General features: G+C 37.9%; 1 protein-coding gene across 4 annotated transcripts in view; it reads left to right on the top strand.

Moving 5' to 3' along the window:
* The window catches only part of PPP2R5C (protein phosphatase 2 regulatory subunit B'gamma), an 84,253-nt gene that overhangs the window by 26,657 nt on the left and 30,440 nt on the right, over positions 1 to 27,156 (top strand). For 2 of the 4 annotated variants that reach the window (XM_082318637.1, XM_082318636.1), the window contains exon 4: positions 25,793 to 25,992. In XM_082318637.1, the coding sequence (XP_082174763.1) occupies positions 25,793 to 25,992 (200 nt within the window). Of the gene's footprint in view, positions 1 to 4,331; positions 4,525 to 25,792; positions 25,993 to 27,156 lie in introns of those variants that run through there. The other 2 variants (XM_082318638.1, XM_082318639.1) reach the window with 2 other exon arrangements.

The raw sequence follows: 27,156 nt of genomic DNA, 5'->3' as shown, positions 1-27,156 counted from the left end.
GCTACAAAGAAGGTGGAGACTACCTTTTTACAAGGAATCACATGGAAAAGACGAGGAGTGAAGGGTACAAGTTACGGCTGGGGAGATTCCGATTGGACGCAAGAGGAAAATTTTTCACAGTGCAAACAATCAGCCATTGGAATAATCTCCCCAGGGAAGTGGTGGATTCCCCAACATTGGACGTTTTTAAGATGTGGCTGGTCTAGACCATGCTTTTGCCATGAAAGGTTGCACCAGATGATACTTGAGGTCCCTTCCAACCTGGTATTCTATGATTCAGTAAAAGCGAGTCATGTTTATTCCCATCCCTTTTTTGGGTGGCTGTCTGGTGAACCAGATAATGGAATCAACATGGCTCAAACTCACCCTTTTCCTTCTCATTTTAACTCTGCTCAGTTTCCTAATCTGGTTCAACCATGCAGCTGCACAAGCCCTTGTACAGCGATTTCAGACGGTTGTGCACACGTGCCTCGGAAGAGGTGGGACTGCAGCAGTAGCTCATATAGACTTAGCTCAGCTTAGGCTGCCATGGAACACAGTCTAAGTTAACAGAAAACCAACCTGACAATAAAGTAAGTGGCTTTCTGTTGGATTAGTGGATAAACCAACTCAGCTGTGGGTCTGATGACCACTGAAGCAGATGAGGGCAAAATAAAACAGAGGGGAATGCAGGAACGGGACTGAAGCAGTCTGCAACTAGGCTGGCTTAGGTCGCTGAGGAATAGCAACTTCAGCAGTTGTGAAATTATGCTTTTGGTTACCTTAGAGTTCAGACTAAATAGTTCCCTCCTCCCCCAATTCAAAATGAAAACTCCTCATATAGTCTGAGAGGTAACCAACTCTGTCCAAGGCATCTTCATGTAAGTAGAAGTTCATCCAATTTTAATTATCTTGTGTGTTGTTGATTCTGTCACTATCAGAATAGCAGCTACTTCAGAATGCAAATAAAGGCAACTTTTGGGCAGGTGAATTTGTTGTTGGGGGGGTGTTTTTTAAATCATAACCCAAATGGAGTATTTGTTTTGAAAGAAATACTACATAGCCTCCCAGTGTAAAGACGATTTGCCAGCTGTAGTGCTGGATCCTGAATGTAACACATTTAATTATATCCTGAGAACTTTATAGGATTTTCCTTCATTCCCATCATCAGGAAGTTAGAAGTGATGAGCAGGGTTCAGAGGAAACCTGTAATAGCTACAGTTTTGCTATACTGTCGGTATGTTTTTTCATTCATTTAATTCTAAAAATGGGTAGCCAAAGTTAATACAGTTTTTGATTCTCTTGCAACAGAAGTGTCTTCATAAATTTTTTCAAGTAACTGCTTCCTCCTCCCATTGATATTCATTAGCTCCATTCTACTTGCACTAATATTCTTTCCCTTCCCATTAGTAAATCAACTCCTATCTCAATTTTCTTTGCAATTTTTTCCCCAAATGAAGTTGCTCAAAATAATTCAACTTAAGTAAATATTTTCCTTTGGTTGCAAATCAAATATTTTAAGGCTGAAACAAAGAGAGGGTACACAAACCTCCTGAGCAGAATGTACCTCAATCTGTATGACTGGTGAGAGGATAACCAGATTTTGTTAACAAGCAAAAGGTCTTCTAAAGATTTAAGTTCTTCAACTCCACTAGTGTCCTGTCAGAAGCACACCAGAAATATACTGAATTATGGCTGTTCGAACCAGTTTCATAGTAATTTACTAAGTACTGGCCTCAGATACAACACTGCTAGTGCTGCAAATGTCACATTTACTCTCTTTAATGAAGAACAATGTAGGAGGGTTGACTCTTAAACCATTACCTAAAATTTGCTCATGAACCTCCAGCTATTCAAGCCATGCTTATGTATAAAATAGGAAATGGCACTGTAACTAAAGTAACATTCCCTTTTTGCTCCGTTGTGTTCCAGTACAGTAGTTGTGTGCTGTTGTAATAGCAGTCTTCATATACATTTTAATCTTTTCAGGGAGTTTCAAAGAGACTGAAGCAGGAGTTGACCATTAAAGCAAAGACGCGAGTAGAAAGGAGAGATACAGCAGCTACCTCTTAGAGATATGGTTACCAGATAAACTGGAATTTTAAACCCGATTTTTGCTGCTTCATACTGTGGTTTATCACTGTAGAACAGTTTAATTGTACTTTAGATGGGGAAAAGAAATAGAATTTGTTTACAAAATTCTGCATATGAAAATACTACAAGAAATTATGAGTTGCTCTTCAATTTTCTTTTCTCCTTCATCCATCAAGATCTTATAGAAAACTTTGAGGTCAGTCTTGGTTTTGTTTTGTTTTTAAATCTAGTTTTGTTAAAGGCATATCTCTATGGTAGTTTTTTGTTTTGTAAGACTAAAACTCCACATCTGAGGTATACCCAAGGGATACACAGATATAAAACCTGCCATTTTTGAGAATATATCTCCCCTGGTTTTGCCTAGACTGGAAGGACAAATTATTTGAATCTCTGTAGCCTTAGGGAAAAGGTGTAAAAGGGCATCAGAAGTTCATGTAGTTCATTTTTGATGTTCTCAAAAGCAGGATCAACTACATTTATATCACTCATTATGTTTGGCCATTTTTTAAATTACTAGAAAGTTTGCAGTCTCTTACTCTGTTTCACTATGCTTATTGCGAGAGGATTTCATTTAATATCTAACCTAATCTTCCTTGATGCAGGAGGAATTTACTGTCTGTAGTGAATGTAGAAAAACTAATTTCCTCCATCTCCATAATTATTTCTTAAAAAACTTGGGTGTTCTCGGTCTAGTCCTTTCTGTCAAAAAAAGAAAAACCTCAACCAACCCAACCAACCAAAACCCAAGAAACTCACACCACACCAAACAGAGCACCTTTTTTTTTTTTTTCTTTTTTTTCTTTTCTTTTTAAAAACTAAGTAATATTTTCTAGATTGGTCATCTTTGGGCTTTCTTGTCAGGTTTACAGCCTCCTTCAACTGTGACACCCAGGAGGTACTACTTCAAATCGGGCCTCGTCAGCCATCAGTAAATCCCATTTATTTCTTCATGTTTCTTACGGGTAACATTCCTTTCTTTTATATCCCAGTTAGTCTTTTCCCTTCATCCAATAACATTCAGTACAGCTTTAACTCACCTTTGACAGTGTATTATGGTAGTGTGATAGAATTTTTCTAACCACATATGCATATGCCCTATAATTTTGGTTTTGTTCCAAAAAATTTTCATCAGCAAATTACCTAGTTAAAAAGTCTCTTCCTCTTTTTTTGATGTGCTCCTTTTTTGAGCAGATAAGACAGTGTCATAGATGAAGTGATCTAAATAGTTAAAGGTGACATAGTGGTGCAAATAGTATTTGGGGAGAAGCACGGATTTGGAGATGGTACAAGTGTAACATTGCCTGTTTCTCTGACCATCGCTCCCAGAGGTGCAGTACCTAGGAGACAAAATGGTCCTTCAAGCAGCTCATTGTAAAAATTAATGTGCAAGTCTCGTATGATGAAGAAAAGGTTGCTTACAGTTTTGTTCCAAAATTTGCCTAAAAAGTTTAAAATTGTTATGCTGTGCTTTTTCTGTATTTCTGGGATTATACAGCAGAACTGTTTCCATATGCCTATATGTTGGTTCTTAGTGCTGCCATGCTTTAGTTTTTAATAATAAAAGTTACTTTTAGTTACTGAACTTTCTAAAAAGGAAAACCTGAATTTTGTAATATCCAAGTTTACCAGCATTGTGTTAAACTTAAGATAGGTCCATTTCTAGATTGAAATAAATATTCAGATAAGCATGAAACATGAGGTTTTCATCTCCTGAATGTCGTATGTGTATATTTTTATTCATAACATTCGTATTAGCAGCCGGTCATAAAATACTTCATGGGAATGCTTAGAAGGTTTTATATTTATAAATCACTACTACTACTAGTTCTTACTGTGAATCGCCTTTTAAGACGGCTCTCAAAAGCTAAAGGTGTAGATGTTTCTCCTAACGCTGTGTTTCTCCGTGGTTAAGTTGGACTGCCGTTGGGTAATTCTTGGCAACCTCACTGAAGGAAAGACCAAGCTTTGGGCTTTTTCGGGAAGGGGGGGGGAAGCTCTTTCTAGCAGGTGCGTACCGAGTGTTATCTGTGGGGCAATAACAGAGCAGCAGCAGATCATCCTGCTGTCAAAAAAGACCAAACGCAGAAGCCCGGTCGCCGCCTCCGGCCGCGGTTTGGGGGCCGGGGCGGTGGCGGGGCGCAGTGACAGCCCCGCACCGGCCTCCGCGCATTCGCGGCCTCCTCGGTGTCATTTTAAGTTGCTGCCGTTAGCCAATGGGGCTCCTCCCGCCCGCTGACATCACTAGCTAGCCAGTTCCCTCCAGCTGCAGAGCGCTTCAGTTTCTGTCTTTTTTTAAACTAAAATGGAGGCTGGTTTCTTGCCTTAAGGAATACACTGCCGTGCCTGCTGGAGCCTAGATGTTGACATGTAACAGAGCTGGCAGCAGGATGGTGGTTGACGCAGCCAATTCCAATGGGCCGTTCCAGCCCGTGGCCCTTTTGCATATCAGAGGTGAGTTATTGTGCGAGGGGATCGCGACCCTCTGACGAGCTGGTAAATGGCTATTGTGGTGCCAGAGGAGGGGGCGGGAAGGCCTCCGCACCCCCGCCCTGCCCGTTTGTTACAGCCGCAGTAAAGCCGCGGCGAGATGAAACCCGTCTGCTCTTCGGCGCGTTTGGGGAAGATTTAAGAATTCGTAGAGGCGTTGCATACATAGTTAAAAGCAGGTTTTACTGCTTTCTGCCGCGACTCTCCCATCCCCCTTTCAAGCTGTGCTGATGTCAAAGGATGTGAAGTCACTACCCTAGAAAGGTACTGAGTGGGGGGAGGGACGAGCCAAGTTATCGCTATACAGTTCCTATAGAATAAGGGCAAACGTTTGGTGTGCTTCAAAGCCCTTTTTGTGCGACTCGTTCAGATAGAGCTCCTTTAAAACCCACTGCAGCTTGTGAAAGAATTGGGAGTGTTGTTGGGGAGGCAGGGGGGGACGAGATGTGACATTTGTTATGAAAATATCCTTTATATATGCAGAAAGCATTTCTTAGAAGAGATGCGGTTCGGCTTTAACAAGAAAGCTCTTATGTGCCTGTCGCTTTGTGCGGTTTTGAATGTTAAATTTCTTCACAGAGTACGTGCTTTTGGCTCTACAGAATTAGTGCGTTGCAAATCTACATTTTATATTATTCATTGGGAAAATACACGTTGGTATGATGCTTTTGCATCATACTGAGTGTGTGTCTCTTGTTCTGTATTTTTGCAGTTAGTAAAATTTTGCATTGCTATGGGTTTTTTTATGTATTTTTTTAGCTGGCTGTTAACCAACCAAAGGTTTTTCTTTTTAATGACTTCCTTAAGGTGGTTTTGGTTTAGAACTTTTTTAAGCAGAACATGTATTAGCTGGGGTCAGTACACCTTGAACAATGGCATTTATATGCAAGAAATACAGCTGATACCATTCTCAATTAACTTTGCTTCTCAGCTTTCACTGGCATAGGCTCGATGTTAGTACTGAAAAAAGTATTTTTTTTCATCAATATTCCACAAACTGGAAACATTTTGCTTTCAAAGTTTAAAAACCCCCAACTGTTCAGAAGCCTGTTCCTTTTAAGCAACAGCATTGGTCTTTATGTATTAATAAATCATGATTTCTCTTTGCCTTTTAAAAGAGCCGTATACTTCTCAGTCTGAAGTGGGACTGGATGTATTCTAGAAGACACTAATTTTGGTCTGTGAGTGGGGGGGGAAATGCGATAAAATTCCCTTGAGTTAGAATAGGGATGGTGCTTGTTGTCAAGGGAATATAAATGCAACTGCCTGACCTGTAGACGGGCCTTCGCTTTTCACTCTGCACAAATCACCTTAATTCTCTGATAGATGCTGCCTTTTGGAAGGGGAGAAGCACCATCTTTTAAAGGTTCAAGTCAGGGAAACAAACCAAGGTTGGAATCAGAATGATGAAATGTTGTTATGATGAACCTTAATAATCCTTTGTCTCAATACAATAACAATGTTCTTGTCAGTGAATTTATTATTCTCATTATTGCTCGAATCAAATACATAACTGTGGAAACAAAGAATTTTAAGAAACTGTTCTGAAATTTACTTTCCTAAGACCTAATTTTTTGGTGTACTGAATAATACAGTAGTAAAGTACAGGTTAAGGGGTTTTGTGGTTTGGTTTTTGGTTTGGTTTTTTGAATGGCTGATGAGAGTGGACTTTCTTGTAAGCAATTAAGGAATAACTGGGAGTTTGTTTTGCATTTTTCAGGTGGTAGGAAATTAGATGTGTCTCTGGTATTATAGCCCAGAGGAGTTTCTTGATACTAGGAGGGGAAAAACATCTCTTCCATACATATATGTATACAGAAGTTGCTTTGTTTTTTGGTGTGTACCTCATCTCACTAGCTGCTCTGATGTTACCGGTACTGATCTGCCTCCAAAATGAAGCCTGTCGGAACAATACATACAAAATTAATAGCAGTAAAAATGAACTGGGAACTCTGAAGCCTAATGACAAATGTTGACTCTTTGTCCCAATCCATGCTACTTTTACAGCTGTCCTTTTACATCATCTGTTGCAGCTGTAAGAGCTAAAACTTCAATATCGGGGGGGCACAAACCCCTCAGTTGTTTCTAGTAGATCTAGGTTGTTGTAATAGAGAAGATACTGCTTTATCACCAATTTCACATAATCTTTAAACTAAAATTTTGAGGTGATGTGTTATATTTCATTTTACCCTGTATTGTAGCTACCATATTTGGCCTTAATCTTATTTTTAAAAAAATCTGTGAAGCCTTATGGACTATACTATCAGGACTTCTTTGAAAATAAAAATTGCAACCTTGCTTTGAAAGTTAATTCTAAAACACTTTCTGTACCTGTATCATATGGAGTATGTAATGTTTGCAGAATAAAAATAAAATCTTCTGATCTGGCATGGGATGGGAGCTTCCTCCCCTTCCTCCTGCCCCTCCTGAACTGCAGACAGCTTTATTGTCTGGGCTACTTATGGCTTTGCCAGAACAACACAGTTGGAAAAACAGATGCAGGTGGTTTTTAAAAATGATGTTATGAGTCTTGTGAATAGGAAATAAGGGTGTCAATTTTATTGGCTGCTGTTGCTGTCACTGGTATCTGCACCGTCACCAATAAGGAGGAGCAGTAGGTATTTGTACGATAGAAGGTGTCAGGGCTCCAAATACCCTGATCTCTGCAGTTCATTTGGCTGCCAGTGCTCAAGGTCATCTTGGATATGGTGCAGCTATGTAATCTTGAATCAGACTGCTGTGGAAAGAGCTGTGAGAAGTCTTGTTGGGGTTCCCCTTTCACTCAGGAGTTGTCTTTAAGCTCAGGCCCTTGGCCTTGGCCGCTGCCTCAGCTAGGTTTCAGCTATGTGGCTGTCCAGCCACATACCTCGCTGAGCTGGAACCTGATGTGTTGACTACCTGGCTTGGTGTGCCTCTTCGCTGTGGACTTGTTCAGCAACCATTGGACTGGCTGACCCTGATCACTGTCAGTACACCTGCTCTCCTTTCTTCATTCAGGTACTGGGAGACTATGCCCTTTGTCACAACCGTAGACTGTTGGCAGTTGTTCAAGACCCATGTGTAGAAATCAGGTCTGCAGGAGATGACTTTGGACCTGTTGTTGGAAAATACCAAGCACCAAAAGAGCCTAATCCATAGTGGACACAAGTGGCATGGAGCCATTACTGCATGTTATTTGCTTGTGCTGAAAGCACTGGCTCAGTGAGAGTGTTTGACCTGCTGGGGTATTGAGCCCTTGGTCATTCCACCCACAACAGGCTTTCCAGGAGGTCCGAGGTCTGCTACTGCTGCATTGATCTTTCTGGAGTACAAAGATAGTGCATAATGGGCAGCTGAGCTGCTTGTCACTGGTTATCATGGTGAACTGAAAACTTACCTTGTATTGAAACGATCCAGAGCTTCCAAGAAAATTACAATTTCAGTTTGAGCAGCCATTATGGCCATGGAATAATACTGTGGTTTGTGATCCTGGATAAAGACTTGAGCTTGTAGCTGGCTGTGAAACAAATGGTGTAGCCGAAGCAACTGGTCGTGGAATATCTGCATGGAGAACTCCTTTAGAATCTTCATGCGTAGATAGGTCTCTAGCTGTGAAGATGCCATTAGGACAGCACAGAGAAGGGGGTTATTGGGTATTATGAATTTAAGATTTTTGCAGCAAGGAGAGAAGCAGAGCTGGATGGTGTTTTCAAGATGCATCTTTTTCCTTCTGGAGCCCTTTTGTCAGCAAAACCCCTAGGGTGATGGAAGGGCACTCAAGGCCCTGACAGGAGGATCCACATAAACAAGATGAGGCCTGGTGGAAGGAATCGGGATCTTTTGATTTCTATCTCAGCACTTCAAGCAAAGAAAGCAGCTGTAAAAGCAGCATGGACTAGGACAAACAGTAAACATTTGTCATTAGACTTCAGAGTTACCAGTTCATATTTACTGTTGTGAGTTGCCTCGCTGAAAGCTGTAGCTGTAGTACAGAGTGCAGTTGCAGGTAGAAAATAATTGTAATTCATTCTGCGGGCAGATTATAAATGTTTATTTATTGTGGGGGACCACACATTTTTCATCAGGAATACGGTTCCATGTTAAGAAAAAATCTCTTAGTACTGTTTTATCAGTAACATAGAAGCAGCCCAAATGCCAGTGTTTTTATGAACCCAAGACACGGATATTTGAACAAAATATAGGTAAAATTATGCTCTGATCTGCAATGGTGGAATTAGCAGAATATAGAAGTTACTTTAGTGGCTTAGTTGCTGACTGGCTGGGATTGGTAAAGTCTGTTCATGCTTTTCAAAAATGATTTTCAAGATGTTTTGCAAGACATAATGAAAGTTGTGTGGGAAGGAGTTGGGTTGGGTTAGGTACTAACAGCATCAAGCACCTGTTGGTGGTGTTTTCCCTGAGCTTGGGCCACCTTTTGATTGGAGCTGAAAGGTTACCTGATCACCATGAACTACTGTCAGGTTCTTAAAGCAACCAAGTGCTATTGCAAGGTGCACTTCGACTTACTTTGTCTTTTCATACTTGGCTATGAAAGGTCAAGTCCCTTTTGACAATGTGTAAGCATTGGAAACAAATTTTAAGTGAGCTGCATATTGCATTTAAATCTGAAGTGTGCAGTTTATTTCTTAAAGGAGAAAAGTTCGTCACTGTCATTTTAGAAAGAATCCAGCATGTGTTTCTTCTTCTTGAAAAATAATTGACCTGAAGATAACTTTTGTCTTAACTGTACTTGCTAAAAATTATGAAGGCTCTTGCTTTGCAGAAATTGTTTCTCAGCTAAAAAAAAAAAAAAAAAAAAAAAAATCCATTTTGTAATTAAATGGGAACCAGAGGCCGAAGCTCATACTTCAGAAGTCATACAGACCAGATTTAGCATCCAGAACAGTAGCCATTAATCTCATGACGTACGAAAGGACACTGAAGGAACTGGGTTTGTTTGGCCTGAGGAGGAAGGGAAGGCTAAGGCAAGATCTTGTCTTCAAATAACTGATGGGAGGGTATAGAGGACAGAGCCAGGCTTTTCTCGGGTCCACAGTGGTTGAATGCGAAGTAACCGATACGAGTTGCAACACAGCAGATTGCAATTGTATACAAGGAGAAAAAAAAAAATCACCGTAGAAGTGGTTAAACACTGGAACAAGATTCGAAAAGGGGCTGTGAAATCTCTGTGCTTGGAGATACTTAAAACTTTGATTGTACAATGCCAGGAGCACCTGGGTTTATCTAGCTCACCCTGCTTTGAGTGGGGAATTAGGAATGAGATGGTCCCTTCTAGTGAAAATTATTCTATGATTCTGTCATTCTTTGTTGCATGTGGGACCAAAAGATGACTGGCCTTACTGTCACTTAAAAATATTACAATATAAATTTTAATGTACATTTTTAAATTCAAAGAGCAATATTCTTCTTGTAAGCTATCTTTTTTTTTTTTTTTTTTTCCTTTTCCCTTCAGTTACTAAGGCAGACTTTTTAATATGTTTGGTGCCAGCATGCCTATTAGTAGTACTTTTACCTCTGTGTTGACTCTCAATTTTTGGTGTTATGGTGTTTTAAATGATTCTTATCATGGTTTTGCAAACTGTAAAAATGGGTGACTGGAACCACATGCCGTGTTAAAAATATTGGCACACTAAAAGGATGTTTTGTTCATTTCTTAATATTCTGTTAGCAGCTCAGCAGTAGTTAGAAAAATTGTGGCAGGTATGTTTCTTTTTACAGAAGATGCATAAATCTAAAAGTGTCTTCTCAAGAAGCTAGAACTCAGAAATGTACACAGTCAGCTATTTCACCCACATTTCTTTACATTTTGAAAGATCTAATAGATTGAATTAATTTGCTCAGTATCGTGAGATTTTTCTGTAGCTCTTTTTATCCAACTTTAAAGTGACAATGAATACCACATTAACAAACTGTGTGACCTTGCTATTCATCTTCTGTGGTATTTATGAAAATGTTGAACAGTGTAATTTCTACCACAGATCCTTACAACATGTTTCTGGTAATCTTCCTGCATTATAAAAACATTATGTCAAAAGTCTAAGAATCCAGGGATAATTGTCATTTAAATTGTCATTTACAAACTTTCTAATACTTTCCAAGAACTTGAGAAATTTCAAGCATAATTTCCTTTACATGTGCGCAGCTTGCCTTTTTTGGGGTATTAATGTTTTATTATAGCCTGAAATATGCTGATTATGAAAGCATACCTAAAAATCTCAGAAAGTCACCTTTCGTGCTACTATGTTTTTGCTGTTAGTGTGTACCGCAGTGGAAAATGAATCTGGTTTATTGTTTCTGTATTTTCTGTATAATGATAATCTTCACCTTCGCACACATCTTGCATTTTCCACATAAGTGGGTATTTTTAAGGATGATGAATTTAACTGGTCTGAGCATGTATGTTTATTTAAATATTCATTTCCTTTAATCCTTCAACACATTTAAATTTAGTAAACATTTAAGGTACAGTGACTCTTTGTTGTGAAAAGTGAGTAAAATCTTCCTGGGAAGAAGGGTACATAGGGTAGACATCTTAATCATTTTCTTCAGAGATGCTTCCATCACAGTGATGAATCATGCTAATTCTCTTTCAGTGAATTTAAATTAAAAAATTACAACTACTTGTAAAATTGTAGGTTTACTTTTACTTTTGGGGAAATATTCCTGTGCAAAAGACCTTCAAAACTTTTTTCACCCCTGGTGATCCAATAAATGGGTGTTTGCATGGGCAGCACACATCTTCTGTCGTGCTTGTAGGTCATAGTTGTTGGGTTTGGATCACATGGATAAACCTCAGTTGAGACTTAAAGGAGACAAAAATGCTCGTTCTTCCTCTTTCTCCCATATGAGCCAATTATAATTTGATAATCTGAAGGGGTGAGAATCAGCTGTGTGTTTGGGCTGATACCTGTGCCTTCCTACTGACCCACCCAGACTCTATTGATACTCAGCCTGACTCCTGGAGTTCGTAGTCATCCATCTTCTCAAAAGTTCCCTATATCTTCTAGCAGGTTCTCAGCCAGTGCTGCTCTCTGACATTGCTTAGCCAGTTGTACACTGAACCATTAGCTTTGAAACCCATCCCCTCTTCCTTTCTAAAAGTGTTGCTTCAGAAAGGAGAACCAAGACCATCTTCCCCGAGAACAAGCAGCAGTTCTGTTCTTAGTGAAGCTAGGCCCCTCGTGTCTATAGGATTGTGAAATGTTTACCGAAGAGTTTCATCAATTAGTATTGAGTTGCATCAGTTAGTATTAGATAATCATCTGAATTGTCAAAGGACTGATATTGGTACAAGTGACTGTATTGCCTTTTGTGTGGTTTAGCTAGATTTTTTCAAAGGGCATCCAGACATAGCGACAGCACTTAGGCGGACATAGACTGATGGGTTTTTGCTGGTATATACTGAAGCAACTCATGGGGAGTGTTCTTGATACTTGACCAAGAGCAGATTTGAAGGAGGCCGCTTAGTTATCACCACTGCTGCATTTAACATGGTGACATGCTTACTAACTCTTTGCTTACTGTGCATCACTTTGTATCAGAGGATATATTTTTACCTTATTACTGCTTTTACTCTGTGTGCTGTCATTGTGTCATTTCTCTTCACTTTGGGTTATTTTTACCTTTGTATAAACCCTTTGCCCACATGAAGAGTATATGTGTAAGTTCTGCTGCTGGAAACAATGAGGATGTTAAGTGTTCATGCTGCACTTAAAATCTCTAAGGGTATGATGGTAAAACGCCTCTGGAGGGGACTTTTTCTTGAGCTGAAAATTCCCTGAAATTACAGGAAGGTAGTCAGCTGGAATTTTTAAGTTACATTTACTGACTCATGGTATAATTTTCGTGCCCTTTCAAGGAAGCAAAATTATATTGGCATAAATGCATATTTTCCTCAATTTTTATCCATACATCAAAAATCTTGTTTTGTGGTTGTTGCTATGAAATACATTTTAAGATTAAAATTGTTATCTGTTTCTGAGGAAAATATTTATTCCTATTTCTGTTCAAAGTTTTTTAATAATTAATTTCAACTTCTGTAGAGTCAGCTGATTCTCTCCATGTGCTGTCAAATACTGATAGCTACTGAAGCTGCATTGTAAACCACACAGATTAAGTGAGCACCAGAAGTATTTAAAAGATACAGAAATATTTACATCGTATGCAGACAAGATGATGTTCTGGTGGTGGTGGTCTTTATGTCTGAGATAAACACCAGTGAATGTCCAGTCTTGTCAGCCTAACAGAGCTGGTGCTTGGCTTCTGCCTGCATGCTTGCGTCTCCAATGACAAAACTGAGTTAAATGATGCTGTGAGTGTGTGATATTTTAAAGCCACATCCGCACCTCTGTTAATCAATTCCACTTAATGCACATACAAATCATACAACACCATTTCTGTTATAATTTGCCAATTAAGTTTCCTTTTTCAAATGCAGTTAAAATCAGGGGTGGGGTCTGACTCTGGATTGTTCTCAGCAGTGGAAGTGACAGTTTTATGTCCATTTCCATAATTGCTCTTGTTACTGATAAGGATCTGAATTATATGAAGTAGATATTTTCTTTAGAAGTTACACAAAGAAAAAATGATACATGAAATGTAAAACCAAAGTAAAAAAAAAAAAATCATTTGGGACTTTTCTAGTTGTTTGTAGACGTCTACTAAGTTGAAACACTTTCTCATTTTTGAGGAGTTTTATGGAAGGTTTTTAATTTGCATTTTTGGGTTAAAGCTACCAGCTGTGTCTTCACACAGCCTCTAGAACCGAATTCGCATATTGCGTTTGTGTTTAAAGTGAAAGCGTAACGATGTCAGTGCTGTTTCAAAGGTGTCCTGTGTTCATTCAAGCCACGTTGGAAAGAAAACTTGAACAAAATTGATCAAAGCTTGAAATCCCATAAATAATTTAAGGAAAAAGTGTGTTGTCTGTCCTTTGGGTATAATAAGTTTTTCTTCAAAAATATTTTCCAAACAAACTGTAACTAGTCTTAACACTAGACTCTTTCTTCTAAGCTATTCACAGAGTATTTTTATATCTTTTGCTCCTCTTACATGTGATTGTCTATAGAAAGATTCTTAATCTAAAAACTGAGGCATAGGTTTTTTTTGAGGACTGTCTGTTAAAGTTATTTGCATGCTATGAAAACTTCTGTGTTGTTCTTGTCCCAGTAGGAAATTAGATCTTATTGACCTTTGGATCAGAATAAACACATCCTCTCTAAAGTAAAATTTTGAGCATATGCCTCACTGCGTAACTTTTCTCACTCCCTCTTATTGGAAACTCAGTATTCATTAATGTAGCTTAAGGGTTAAAGAATCCTAAAGCTTATTTTTAAATGGAAGAAATTGAAATAGCTTTCATTGCACATCTAAATCTTCTGTTTAAAAAGAAAATTGTAAATAAAATAATTGATATTTGGGGAAATGTGCTGAGAGATGTCTATAAACATGTCCAGGGTTTCTGGACACGCAGTAGTGGGTCAGTCTTAGATTCATAGCTAGTAAAGCCAAGGAACTTGTTTGTGCCCTGTAAATTTATGGATTTGTTGGAGGCTCCAATTTAATCTATTAAGTAATGAAATTCTCTACTCTTTCTGCTGTGTGAGAGGGGTGGAAATTTGGTGCAAATTATCACCAGAACGTCAGCTTTTCTGGCAGCTAAGCAGGGACACTGTTGCTAATAAGTACAATTTCTGTTCTTACTGGAATTCCTTTGTGGGACTGAAGACATCTCTTTGAAGGAAATGTGCATGTTTTCAGACAGATATGATATGAGGAAAATAATGTTGGATTGTGCAGGAATGATTTTTTAGTTAAATGGAAAATTCTTAAGCCCTTAATTCCTGACAAAACGTGCAGGTATATTATATCTTTAATCTTCTTAAAATATGATTATGTCGAAAGCACATATTTTAGTACATTTTGAAATGGGCCTGATGGGCTTTCTAGTATATTTGAGTCAAAACTTTCCTTGTTGAAATGTAATTTTTATTTCCTAGCAGGAAACTGCTGGCAGTTGCTGTTAGCATTTGAAGTAATTGTTGTTAGTGTTTGACATGGCCAGCATTGGCTGCTAAGCAAGTTACTGACCTAGCTCGACAATTATTTCCTTTTTCTCCTTCCCAAAACATTGTTGCTATAGTGCTTGACCATTTCTTTTACCTGTGTCACGTCACACAAGGTGCCTAAATTTCACAAGCACATGGGACTAAGAGATGTTGCTTATGCAAAAAAAAATGAGGAAAACTATGCACTGAATCGGAAAGTAGGCTTTTTCAGGGAATTAAAAAAAACAAAAAACAAACCCCCCACAAACAATAAAAAAACCCACCAAGCACCCTCTTCCCCACCCCCACAAACAAACAAAAACCCACACGCAGGGGATGGGACTTACTGTCTATTAAAATCTATTAAGAAATTGTTCCCAAGAAAACCACAAAAAAGTGCTGGTGGTATTTGGTGATACTTTTGCATATCTTGTAATGACTGCTGGAATTTTCAATGCTGTATGGCAGTTTGGGATGATTTTAGTTGTCAATCAGCCATTCAGGACCTCTGTTTGCATCTCGGCTAAGAGTTGCCTGCACTGTTAAAGCCCTCCCTATGAATGGACTTCTCAAAAAGACTTACCATATTCCCCGTCCTAATTCTAGTTTTGAAGAGAATGGAGAATTTAAAAAGCTGATTTAGTGTTGTAATCAAGGAAAGGTTATGGAAGTGTTTGTTAATTTAAAACTAAGTGTTAGCTTCAGGCAAGCTGGAACATGCATGCAGTTGTGCTTATAACTTAACCAGAGTTCTTGCATGGGGGCTGTGTGTTTGGTTTAGGTTGCATTAGGGTGTGAAACACTGGAGTTCGTAGAAAACCATGGAGGGCTTTTCATCATGCTTTTTAATCTAGTATGTCATCTCTTTCTAAGCCAACACGTGACCTAGCATTCTTCAATGAATTCTTGTGATAACTGTTAATAAATATTCTAAATGTCATCATTAAATTAACCTATTTTATCATTCAGAAGCATCCAGTAGAAAGTAAGGAGTAACCCCTAGGGTTTAGCATGCATACGGGGAGTGAAGAGAGGAAGAAGCAGGCTGATACGCTCTGGGGAAATAACCCAAGTTATTTTACATTTTGGCGGTTGATTGTTCCTTGAATTATATTTATCGTACGTGTGTGACAGGTAACATTGATCGGCAAGTTACTCAGACTCATGAGCACTATCTCACTAGAATTATGGGTTGGCGTATGAAGTTTGGGTGTGTGTCAGGAAACGGCACTTCGGTTTACAGCAGATGGTTAGGCTTGATTAGCCGATACCTATTTCAACCAAGTGTCCAAAGTGGCGGCGTTTGTTCAGTGGTTTGTGGGTTTCTTCAACCTACTTAATATAAATCTTCTTCTGAATTACACCATACACTTGAATTATGTTCTGTAATGTAACTGAAGTCTGGTCTCACCACGGTAGTGTTTTGTTTCTTCAGACAGATTGTTATACATACTTAAAAAACAGCTTTCAAGTTTTCAAATGCATTTGAAGGTGTTGCATAATAAGTTTGTTTTTATGCTGTGAGAATGGATTCAAGTACACTGTAACGGCTAGGAAATTCAGGATTTTTCTCTTAGGTTGCTGGTAAGTGCTTTGTGTTTAAAAATGGGTTTTGCTGTCATATTAACTGTATGCCAAAAAGCTCTACTGAGAGTTCTATATCTGTTTGGTTTCTCTCTTCCCTTGTTAAGACAGTTTTTTTCTTCCGTTGTCTATTTGATTATCCTCCCTGTCATTTTTCTTCCTAATTTTCAGGTGGATTTTTTATTTCATTAGCTCAAGCCCATTTCTGCTTGTTTCACTTGTCATTTCCTGTATAAGCATTCCTGTTTTCTTCTGTATGGTACATTGCCTTTAAAGTATTTATACGGTTAGCACTTTTACTCTTCACTTTCTATTTTTAAACATTTTAATATAGTCTAAACCCCCTTATTTCTCTTAAATATTATTACAAATATATTCTCAAGGATTTCTAAAATTTCATATGGCTTTTAAGGAAACAGTTGACTTCTGATAAAACTCTTTGTAAAGCAGGAGCTTAGGTGCAGGGTGGTGTTGGTCCACTTCTGAAAAATCATTAGATAATTGGGTGCAGAGATTATTCACTGTTGATCTGTTTTTATCATCATTAGACTTATGACAGCTGGAAAAGATGTTATTGGAAGTAATTTCAGTGCCTCGGGTTGTTCAGCATGTAAAAATTATGCCAAATAGTATAAAATGACAGGAGGCATTTTTTCTACTCCTTAAGATCTCTCGTCTTAAATCTTTGACAGTTAAATGTCATTACTTAGTTTCTCTATCCTCAAAACCACAATATAATCCTGTAGTTAGGAGATAGCTGCCACCAGCAATAGCCTTCAGCACTGGGTTCCCCAATGACTGCAGTCTTCAGGGGGGATTAATGTTGTGAAGCACCTATTTTGAGCTTCACTGCAGGACTGACAAGCATGTGCTTCTCATTCCTTTCAGGCTCTCTTAAGCTGTGGGGTTTTTTGGGTGGTGGCTTTTTTTTGCTGTTTAATTAGTCTGATAATGGCTCATTTGATTCTAATAGCCCTTAATTTTTTTTCCATTAAATGGAAGACCATATTGGTTTGAAAGACTCATAATCCAATGAAAAGCTGCTCATTTGAATGAAAATTAGCCAGGAGTTTTCTTTATGTAGAAACTGAAAATTTTAAATTATGTGTACCTTTCTACTTAATGAATTCCAACATTTTGCTCCTACCTCCTCCTTCCCACTTCTGTATCATGATTAAGACTAGTTTCATACACAAGCAGCCACAGGTGAAATAACTTAATATCTTAAGTGGAGTTACAGCTAGATCCAGGCTGCAGATAAGCATAGAAGCAGTATCAGCGCTATTGCTTTATTGAAAACATAAAGCTTGGATGTTCACTACTAACCAGGACTTGTTTGCTGGAAATAAAGCTTCTTTAAATAAAACCACTGGAGTACCTGCTACTTGAAAATAAATTAAAATGCAGCTGGCTTTTGAATTTTAGGTAGATGTGCCACATATGTATGATTTCAAGCATTGTTTTTTAAACCTTATTTTCTGTCAATGTGTAGGGAAGTAGTTCTCATATTTTGGGTGCCAGTGTTTCAGGTGCGTTACTGAATGTGAAACAGCAGCAGGTAGGAACAGTGCAGTTTCTCCAAATGCAGGGAAATGAAAATTTCCAATTTGTAATTTCCAGTTACAAATTTCTGTTATCTGAAGAACAGCCAGAAGGTATTTCTGGCAGCAGCTCAGTTCCTTGAAAGCACAGGAGTGAACTAGCCCGTAATTACAGCTGGTTCTCATTTCCCCCCCTCTCCTGAGTGCCCAGGCTGCTCCCAGCCTCCTGGCGCTGCGTAAAGGCAGTGGATGCAGGCCAGGGTCTCGCTTCGGAAGGTTCGGTCCGCTGTACAAGTACTGCTTGAGACTGGGAACGTCCCTTCTGCATCCACCCGCCGTTCTCAGCTCGCCTTCCAACTGCCCTTGAACAAAGCAACTTTACTATGATAATAGCTGGTTGGAATAGTAAGTGTTTTCTTGTAATCTCTATGGAAGTGCTAAGTACCTGTACAGTATTTTTAATTCTTCATCAGGAGTTGTTTGGGAATCGTGGGCTTTGTTGTTGTGGATCGGGCTGAAGGTCCATATAATCTCCAGTGCCCTGTTTCTGACAGGAAATGTGCCAAGTGTTTTAAAAAAAAAAAAAAAAAGCGTTGTTGAGAACTACTCTGTAGGAATGTTTACAGGTATAATACATGGTAATTAGAGAAGGACCTTGAACTTACAGCTCGGTTCCTTTGGAGTAAGCCTGCATTCTTTTATGACACTTCACATCACTTATATGTATGTCCCTTTATCTTCATGAGTGAGATAGGGAGCAGAAGTTTGTTCCTCTTCTGTGCCACTTAAAATGTTTATATACAGTGCTCTCTTGAGTCTAATACAAGCACTCTGTTTTTCCATAAGTGTTCCTCTGGCTTTGATTGCTGTGGTCGTTTTTCTTGTTTTAAGCATTTCTTTTGGCAAATAAATGCTTCTACAGGATCAATAATGTTCCAAATAAAACAATATAAACAGCAATATGTTTTATGTATTTTCTAGTCCAATGTATGCATACAACAATATCTTGCCTGCTTTGAGTTATCTGCAGCCAAACTCCCACTCCCAGGGTTGCTAGTTGTAGTATAAAATATATTTTATATAATTATAGTACTTTCTTGTATTCGTCGAGTTTATTTTTAAGTGCTGCTAGAAGTAATAGCTTTAATTAAACTTCTCCATGCATGAGCTGGAAGATTTCTTCCCTGCGCCACCCCCTTATTTCCAGTATCTTGTATTAGGATAGAATATTGTTAACTGGGAGAGTGTCATCTCTAAGTAGTGTTAATTATTGTCATCATGATTTCAATAAAATCCATGAAAACTGTAATGAGTCTGTCAAATAACAGAAATGCAATAAAAATTAGGTTCTGTAACCCAGAAAAGTACTCCTTGCTATTTAACGATTTCAAAACAAGGTAAATATATTAAATGGAGTTTTATCAAATGTTAGACAAGCTTTTGTAATCTTTTCTTGTTTTCTGTGATTGTCTTATGTTCTTCCCTTTTTAAGGACTTGATCACTAGTTCTGGGAAAAGTGCTAATTCTGGTAAATCCGTGTTTCGACAGAGTACATCCTTTCCCATGCTTTGCGGTCCCTTTGCTTTCATGTCTGGCAATTTCCATTTCTCTGGCTCAAGATACTGAACTCTGCTTATTCTTTGAAAAAATGCTGCCATGGTACTATCAACTGAAATGTCTAAGGAAACATTGCAAGATATTGGACTCCCTGTGTTGGAAGTACAACTACATAGTGCAAATTACAAAGCTTCACTAAAGTTTTAACACTGCTTGCTTTTACAATGGACATCAAATTTGAAATATGCTAATACTTGCTTTTGACCAGCAGAAGGGACCACGTTATCAATAAACTTGATGATATGTTCTGGGTAGCACCCTAGCTAACAGTTAACTGTTGTTTTTCCGTATCATTAAAAAGCCTAACCCTTCAGTAATAGCTTTGCGGACATGTTCCGTAAGATGTGTCATCAACTTGCAAGCAGGAGTCACCTTACACGCTCGGACTTTTGCTCTACAACAGTGTCTTAAGGAAACAGTTACTTTTAGCATGTAATTTTTAGGTTTGTTTGTTTGTTTGTTTTCCTACGGCCTTGTTTTTTGCACATGTTCCTTCTCCTTTGTATGGTGATCTGTATGTTCTTTGACTTAAACCTCTGTTTGTGTTTCTGTATTAAAAAAAATCTAGCTGTCCATTTAAAATGAAAGGAACTTTTTTTACTGATGTGTGTGTGTGTACATAGTCTGGTAGCTATGGGTATCTGGCAGTTTTGAAGAAAAAAAAGAGCTATTTTTCTTTTAATGAAATGGGGAGCTGTCAGCTGAGCAAAACTGGTAGCTCTGCTGAGCATTTATTTATGAGCAAGAAAGTGCTCACAGAACTGAGATGAATTTTATCTTCTGTATGTGTTTTCTGCAAACTATCAACCATGTCTCTTGTTTTCTGCTTTCAAAATGATGTAATGTAGTGAGTTTTACTGACCACAAATTGTGTTTTGTGGTAGAAATGGTATCAATTGTTCTTCCTGTCAGGACACAACCTAAAAACTTTAAACTTCTAGCTTTAGTTCAGTCCCAATCTGTACTAGAAAACAGCTGTTTGTGTGACATCTCTGGGTCACCTACTTACCCTGCTGTGCCTTTTGTCCTCCATTCAGCAACTATTAAATTACACTGTTGTCATAGAAAAATGGGCTTCTGTGAAAAAGATGGGGGATGGATTAATCATCAGTGCCCAGTGATTCCATAATCACAATACAAAACTAAAAATGTTATTTTTATATTTGAAGGAACATAAAAAATATTATCCAGAGAACAGTAAGTTCTCTATAGTCCTACAAAGCAAAAATATTCATGTATCATGCAATATTGAACATATGTTCAGGCACTTAAGAACTGAACTTCAGTGTTTTCTGATTGATTTTTACTTTTTCTAATTTTCTTAAACGAGGTAAAACTTGTTTTAATATGAAGACAGGAAAAATTTTGATTTGTTAGACTATAACTATGTTTTAGTTGTTTAGCTATGCTGTACCTTAAAAAAAAAATGGTGGTTTCTCAGGGTGCTGTAGTCTGTCCTGGGTGCAGAATGGTAGAACAGAATATGCCACGTCCTGGCTGAGAAGCAAGCAGGGTTGGAAGGAGGACAGTTACCAGCGCGAACAGTTCGTTTGCAGTGAGCTCATTTGCCTTTAACTCACAGTAAGAACGGCTGAAGACATACCTGATGCTTCCAAGGAATCAGTTTTTATACAAAGTCGACTCTTTAAATTTTAGCTTTTCCAACCAATCATCTGTGTTCTGCTAAGGCAGTCAATAGCTGAGTACCTGGTCTTTCCCTGGCTGTTTCAAACTGAGGTGTGGACTGAAAGTGCTGCCTTTCACAGAGTGAGGTACTGGTATATTTAGTCCAATAATAAAAGCATAGCTGGTATCAATTATACAGTGGAAAGAAACATATTTTATACTCATTATCAAGTTTATGTGGCAAAGCCACAGTCTAAGATGATGTTGAAGATTTTTAAACGGAATAGTTACTGCTGTATCAGTACTGTTAAAGTAGAAGGGGTAGAGTTTGGATCTCTGTAGGTTGTTTGTGTAAGTTGATCTAACAGTTATCCTGGGATTGGAAGAAAAGAAACTGAAAAACCTGAACAAGACAAAAAGGTGATCCCTCAGGCCTGCTGGAGGCTTACCTTGCTATCATAGTACCTACCTTCTTTTGATACTTTTTCTAGTGTATTTTTCCATCTCACAAAAAGGACAGTAGGATAAATAATGCAGATTTAGGCATAAATGATGCCATTACAGTATTTGTTTGTGTAAATCTGTGTCAGGAATTGCTGGACTTCTAATGCAAATTGAAAGACTGAAATTCTTTGTGATTGTGAAAAACCACGCTCCTGTTCCAGTAAGAGACCAGAAACAGTACTCATTTAAAGTTTGATTACTGATAGGGGTAAGTGTTAGGATTGAATAAGGAGTCTTAAGATTATACTAGTGCTACTATTTAGAAACCAATTCTGTGAAAATGATGTAAATAGTGGCTAGCAAATGGAGAGGTGTGTGTGGGTTGTTTTGTTTTGACTAGGGGGGGCATGGTGGTTTTTTCATGTGTTTTGGTTTTTTGGGTGGGTTTTGGGGGTTTTTTTGTTTGCTTGTGGGTTTTTTGTTGGTGGTTTTTTGGTGTGGTTTTTTTTGGTTTTTTTTTTGTTTTTTTTGGGTTTTTTGTTTGTTTGTTTTTGTTTTTTGGTTTTTTGTTTTTTTTGTTTGTTTGTTTGTTTTTTAAAAAAAAACATTGCTCAGTGCATAGCTCCGAATGTCAGGTTTGGAATAATTGTAAGGAGTAGCTTCTGAATAACCATGGCCTTCCCATGCTCATTGGGGAATGGAGCACCAGAGTTGCTCAACTATGGAAACTTTTACCTAATGGCACACTCTTCAAATATGTCAGTTAACTTCAGCAGTTGGAAGTCGGGGGTTACCACTTAATTGAAGTGGAAGGTGATGTAGAAGTCTCCATGCAGTTAACTGAAAGAACATAGCCAGATAGTCCCTGGTATGTGGCTGAGGATGCATGACTTCTCGGGGCGTCTCAGAGTTGCTCTGCAGGTGTGCGTACGTTCTCTGCACAAAAATTACAGTCTACTCAGGTCAGCTTCTTAGCCACCTTCTATTTTCTGTCATACTGAAATCAACCTTTCAAACCTTAAAAGTAGGGATGATCTTGATTTGATGGCAAGTACTCCAGACAAGTACCACGAGAGATTTGAGGTCCAGACACTTGAAAGTTATTGATGAACCCCCCCTAAAGGGGGAAAAAACAAACAAACAAAACCCAGTTCCTTAGAATTACGTGAGGTTCTCAGTCTCTATAAAGAACACCTCTCTCTGCTAAAATAACAAGCATGACTGAGGTACTTGAAATAGTCAACCCACTTCAAAATAAATGGCGAGGGAGGTGGCTTGCCTTTTGAGGGTGTTTCTTGACCCTCCTAAGTGTCAGTCTTTAACTTCCGAGATTAGTAGTCATTACAGCTTCAATGCTTCCTCTCCTTTCAGGTTAGCGTACTGTAAATCACTGTAATTGTATGTCTATTAGTTGTATGATTATAGTCTCTATTTAAGCTTTGGATTTTGTGGAGCTATGCATTCATAGCACAGTATCCCTAAGTGAAATTGTGTTGTTACACTTCAGGTTGAACCACTTTCCATTTTACAGTTAATTGGGAAAAGGTAACCACTCCAACCGCTTGGTACATCTGAGACTTTGTACATTCAGGTCATAAATTCGGCTGGCTTTCAGTGCGCAAGCTACTCAACTAAATACTCTTTTTGCAGGACAAATTATTCATTGGTGTAGTTTTTAATCCAAATAGACAAAAGCATGTATATTCAGATACAAAATTTGTGTGGCTTAAGGTACCCTCAACATGTTCACAACACGGGACAGGAATTTTGGTTTATTTGCCAGAAGGTTGTTGCTCTGTTTAGGGACACCTGTCATTTAGCACCTTCTTTCTAGTTCTTGAAGTTTTCACTATCCCAGGTGTCTTGGTGACACTGAAGTCTGTAACTGGTTATCGTTTCTTTCATGTATTCCGCATTTTAATCTGTACGTATTCAGGGCTGTTACTTTACAGGGTTTTCTTCTGGAATTAATCTTCAGAGCAATTCAGTATACATAACTTCAACAAAAAATCACATGCTGTTTTAAACCAAATATGTCCTCCAGGTTTATTATAACAAAAGTACTTTTGAAAGCAGCTTCTCTTGGGGAGGGAAGAACTGCTCCAGTTTTTGTTATCTTAAGGAGAAGTTTGTCAGGCACTTAAAGGAGAGCAACTCATTGTATTTAACTAATCAACTGGACTGTAGATCTGTCTCGGACATTCATTTATTAGATTGTATGTGCATGTGTTAGGTTCTGCGAGCTCGTATTCAGTAGTACCACTTGAAATCCTTTGTTTGATGGTAACTCTTGCTGCTTGTGTTTGAGAAAATTTTAGCATTTTATGATAGTCTAAGAAAAAAGAAAAGTCATCAACTGGAAGAAGTGGGAGTAAACTGCAGAAATATTTAAAGGCAATCTAGTCTTACTCTGTTTTTGAACATGCTGTTAATGTCTTAGCAGTTCATATCTAACAATAAAAAAGTCATTATGCAGAAACATGAAATGTGTTACAGTATTATTTTACGCAGGCTTTCTGTGGTGTGTTCACATTTCTTGTCTTAAGCTTAGTGCTGTAGTTATGTGGCCATTTAAATTGCACATGAATTTTTGCTGCTGTCAAAATACAGTACTGCTTTCTTTACCTCTGGCCAGTTACTTTAGTATTTCCTCAGTATTGAAGGTTAAGGTCCTGATCCTGAAAGTTTTTGCTGTGTATAATGATCTGTAACTTCACATGCATTAGACATCTTAACTGCTCATGAGATTACTTAAGTGAAAAATAAAGCACATGCAGAATTTTGTGGCATCGAGGCTAAAGCTCTGTAGAATTTAAAAGGCATAACTTCTATAACTGTTGAAATGTTAGCCATAGGAAGTCTTTTAATTTGTCAACATATGAATGTTTATAAACAGCAGTCTAGTGTTAGTTCTTAACAGTAACCTAAACTTCTACATCTATATCTGCACTAGGTGATTTAGGCTTACCTTAGTTTCAAATTATAATTGGTGGGTTTATATCGATATGAGTATATTTTTAATGTTTTGAAGGTTCATTATTTTGGAAAATACTGATGGCAAAGGTAGTGCTGGCTTACTTGCTTATTGATTCTGTGTATGAAGTTTGAACTATGCAATCTAATTTCGCTTTACATGGAAGCACTAAATAATGAATTACAGAGGATCAGCAGGGAGGATTGAGGTGTAAAGCACAGGAAGTGAAAATTGGGAGGTAAAAACTTGAAATTTTTTTTTATAACCTAGGTAACCTTGTCAAACAATAAAAATACCACTGCACAAAGACTGTGTAAGGCAAGGCAACCCTTGTCTCAAAAGGTTAATTGTCTGTATAACAATGATACAGACAACAAATTATAGAGTGTTACCAAAAGAGTACAAATATTTTTTCTTTTTCTATTTGTTGTTGAAGATGAGGGAGTCTGGTCTCAGCATATCTGAAGCCTGTGAAATACTTTTAATAGGTATCACAGAAGAGAGAAATCAAAATAGTTTCTTATCAGCTGCATCTGAGTGATGATTAAACAGCGAGTAAATATCAAACGAGGTATTTACTCAATTTGTTTTTAAATTTACTGTTAATTTTTTTTTTTCGTATCTTATATTCATCTCAGTGATTAAGTATGGTCTTTTCTAGAAGGCCAGTGTGGTTTGATTTTGCAGTACTGGCCACAGTTAACAGACTCCTCCTGCAAGTGCTTAAATAGGTTGATAATGCAAGTCTAACTCTTGTACATGTGAAACAAACATTCAAAATAGTGTTACAAATTGACCAAATAATTGAAGATCCTGAGTGTGTTGCTCCAGTTTCTTTAAATATTTCTTGTGTTAAAGAAGTTTCAAAAACTCTTGCATAGTTGTTCTGTGCCTAGATGTGGTTACTGCAGCCTGTTGTGTTGTAGGAGGCACTTGATAGAAAAATGGACTCTGTGAGGTGCCAGGTCCCAGGTTTAACAAGTGGCTCTGGCTTAAATTAATGCTGAAACTGAAGATCCACCCATTTAATATTAAAAACAGAGTATTTCTGCAGTTGTGGTATAATATTCCTTACACAAACTCAGCTGTTTGGGGAATGCCTTGAGGCATTTTTTTCAAGTATGTATTTTTTCCATGCGGTATCTATTTCTGGCAAAGGCAAGTATGCATCACTGTTGCAATTTTGTTAAATCATCCTGTCGTGTACAGTGTATTTTACTGGGGTTCATAGTCCTATATGGGGTTCATAGTCCACTATATTCCTGAAAGTTGTTTGACGATTCAGAAAGCTTGCTTGTAGTCTTCAACAGTGCTATGCTTGTATCTTGGGAAGTAAAAATGGGGAGAAGAGTAAAGTCCACTACAATATAATTTATAACCAATTATTTTCATTTTTCAGATGTTCCTCCTGCTGATCAAGAAAAGCTTTTTATCCAGAAGTTACGACAATGTTGTGTACTTTTTGACTTTGTTTCTGATCCACTAAGTGACCTAAAGTGGAAGGAAGTAAAACGAGCAGCTTTAAGTGAAATGGTAGAATATATCACACACAATCGCAATGTGATTACAGAACCTATTTACCCTGAAGTAGTACATATGGTAAGTGATATAACAATGAGAACTATTTTTAATTTTTTTAATTCACAGTTGGTTCTTTAGCTGTATCAATTTATCTTAAGAAATCTTACTGAAATCTTCAAGAAAGATCAACTATGTTTGCACATCTGCAAAATGGTAATGTAGCAGTGCTTTTAAATCCCATTGCCAGTGTTGATTCTTCTTCTTTGTAAGATAGAAACTAGACACATATATGAAGCAGAAGTAAATTATGGTTTAAGTTGGTAAAAATGTAATCTTGTATTTAAAAAAAAGGGGGTTGCTTTTTCCCCCCACAAATCTTTTTTTAGAATAGGTGCTTATAAACATAGGGAGGAAAGTTAAATACATCTAGCTATTAAAAAAACATGTAGACTGCAAAACTCAAAATTTGAAAAAAATTTAGACGATTAGAATTAAGATCACCTGTGCAAGCTTAACACTTAATCTTATGTACTCCCATTCAGTATGGCGATTGTTTTTATTCTGTATTCAGAGGTGAGAATGAGAGTCAGACGTTATTTAGTATACAGGATGGCAGATGAGGGTTCTGCTGGAACAAGCTATGCGAACTGTTCAGACCTGCGTTGTTTCTCCTGCTCACTGTCCAAATCCTAGCCAGCTAGACCTGGTTTATTTTTCTGTTATGCCTAAGTTCACTCCGGAGGAGGAGACAGTGAAACTACAAGAGTGTTTCAGCTCTCATTGTGGTGACTAGACACCAGTTGCCTGGAGTAGCAGTTGGGTTGAGATCTGTAGCTGTTGTCTGCAGCACACTGAGAACAGAAAGCATCTTCTAAAGAAGCTGACTACTAAGCCCACAAGAAGCTCTTGACTGTGTGTGACATGATGGTTTTTCCTAAGACTTTATAGCTTGGGGTGAATTTTCAGGGGGATGAGTAAACAGTGCATCTTTAACATAAATATGAACTCAGTCAAATTTTGAGATCCTCCTGCAAATCAGAGACTTTGGAGCTTCTTCAAAGATTCTAAGGATTTATAGTATGAAAGATGTTGCTTATTCTGAAGATTGCTTGTTATCTAAATCAGCCATAAGTGTTTACTGATACGGAAGTTATTTTCATGAGAACTTCTGAGTATATGAGCATTACATATAACTCTAGATGTCAAACATGTACACAAAGCATTGAGGATGGTTAATGAGGA

Source organism: Platalea leucorodia, assembly GCF_965183815.1.
Source record: "Platalea leucorodia genome assembly, chromosome: 7".
In the NCBI taxonomy this organism is placed as follows: domain Eukaryota; kingdom Metazoa; phylum Chordata; class Aves; order Pelecaniformes; family Threskiornithidae; genus Platalea; species Platalea leucorodia.
This window is presented reverse-complemented; position numbering and strand designations above follow the sequence as displayed.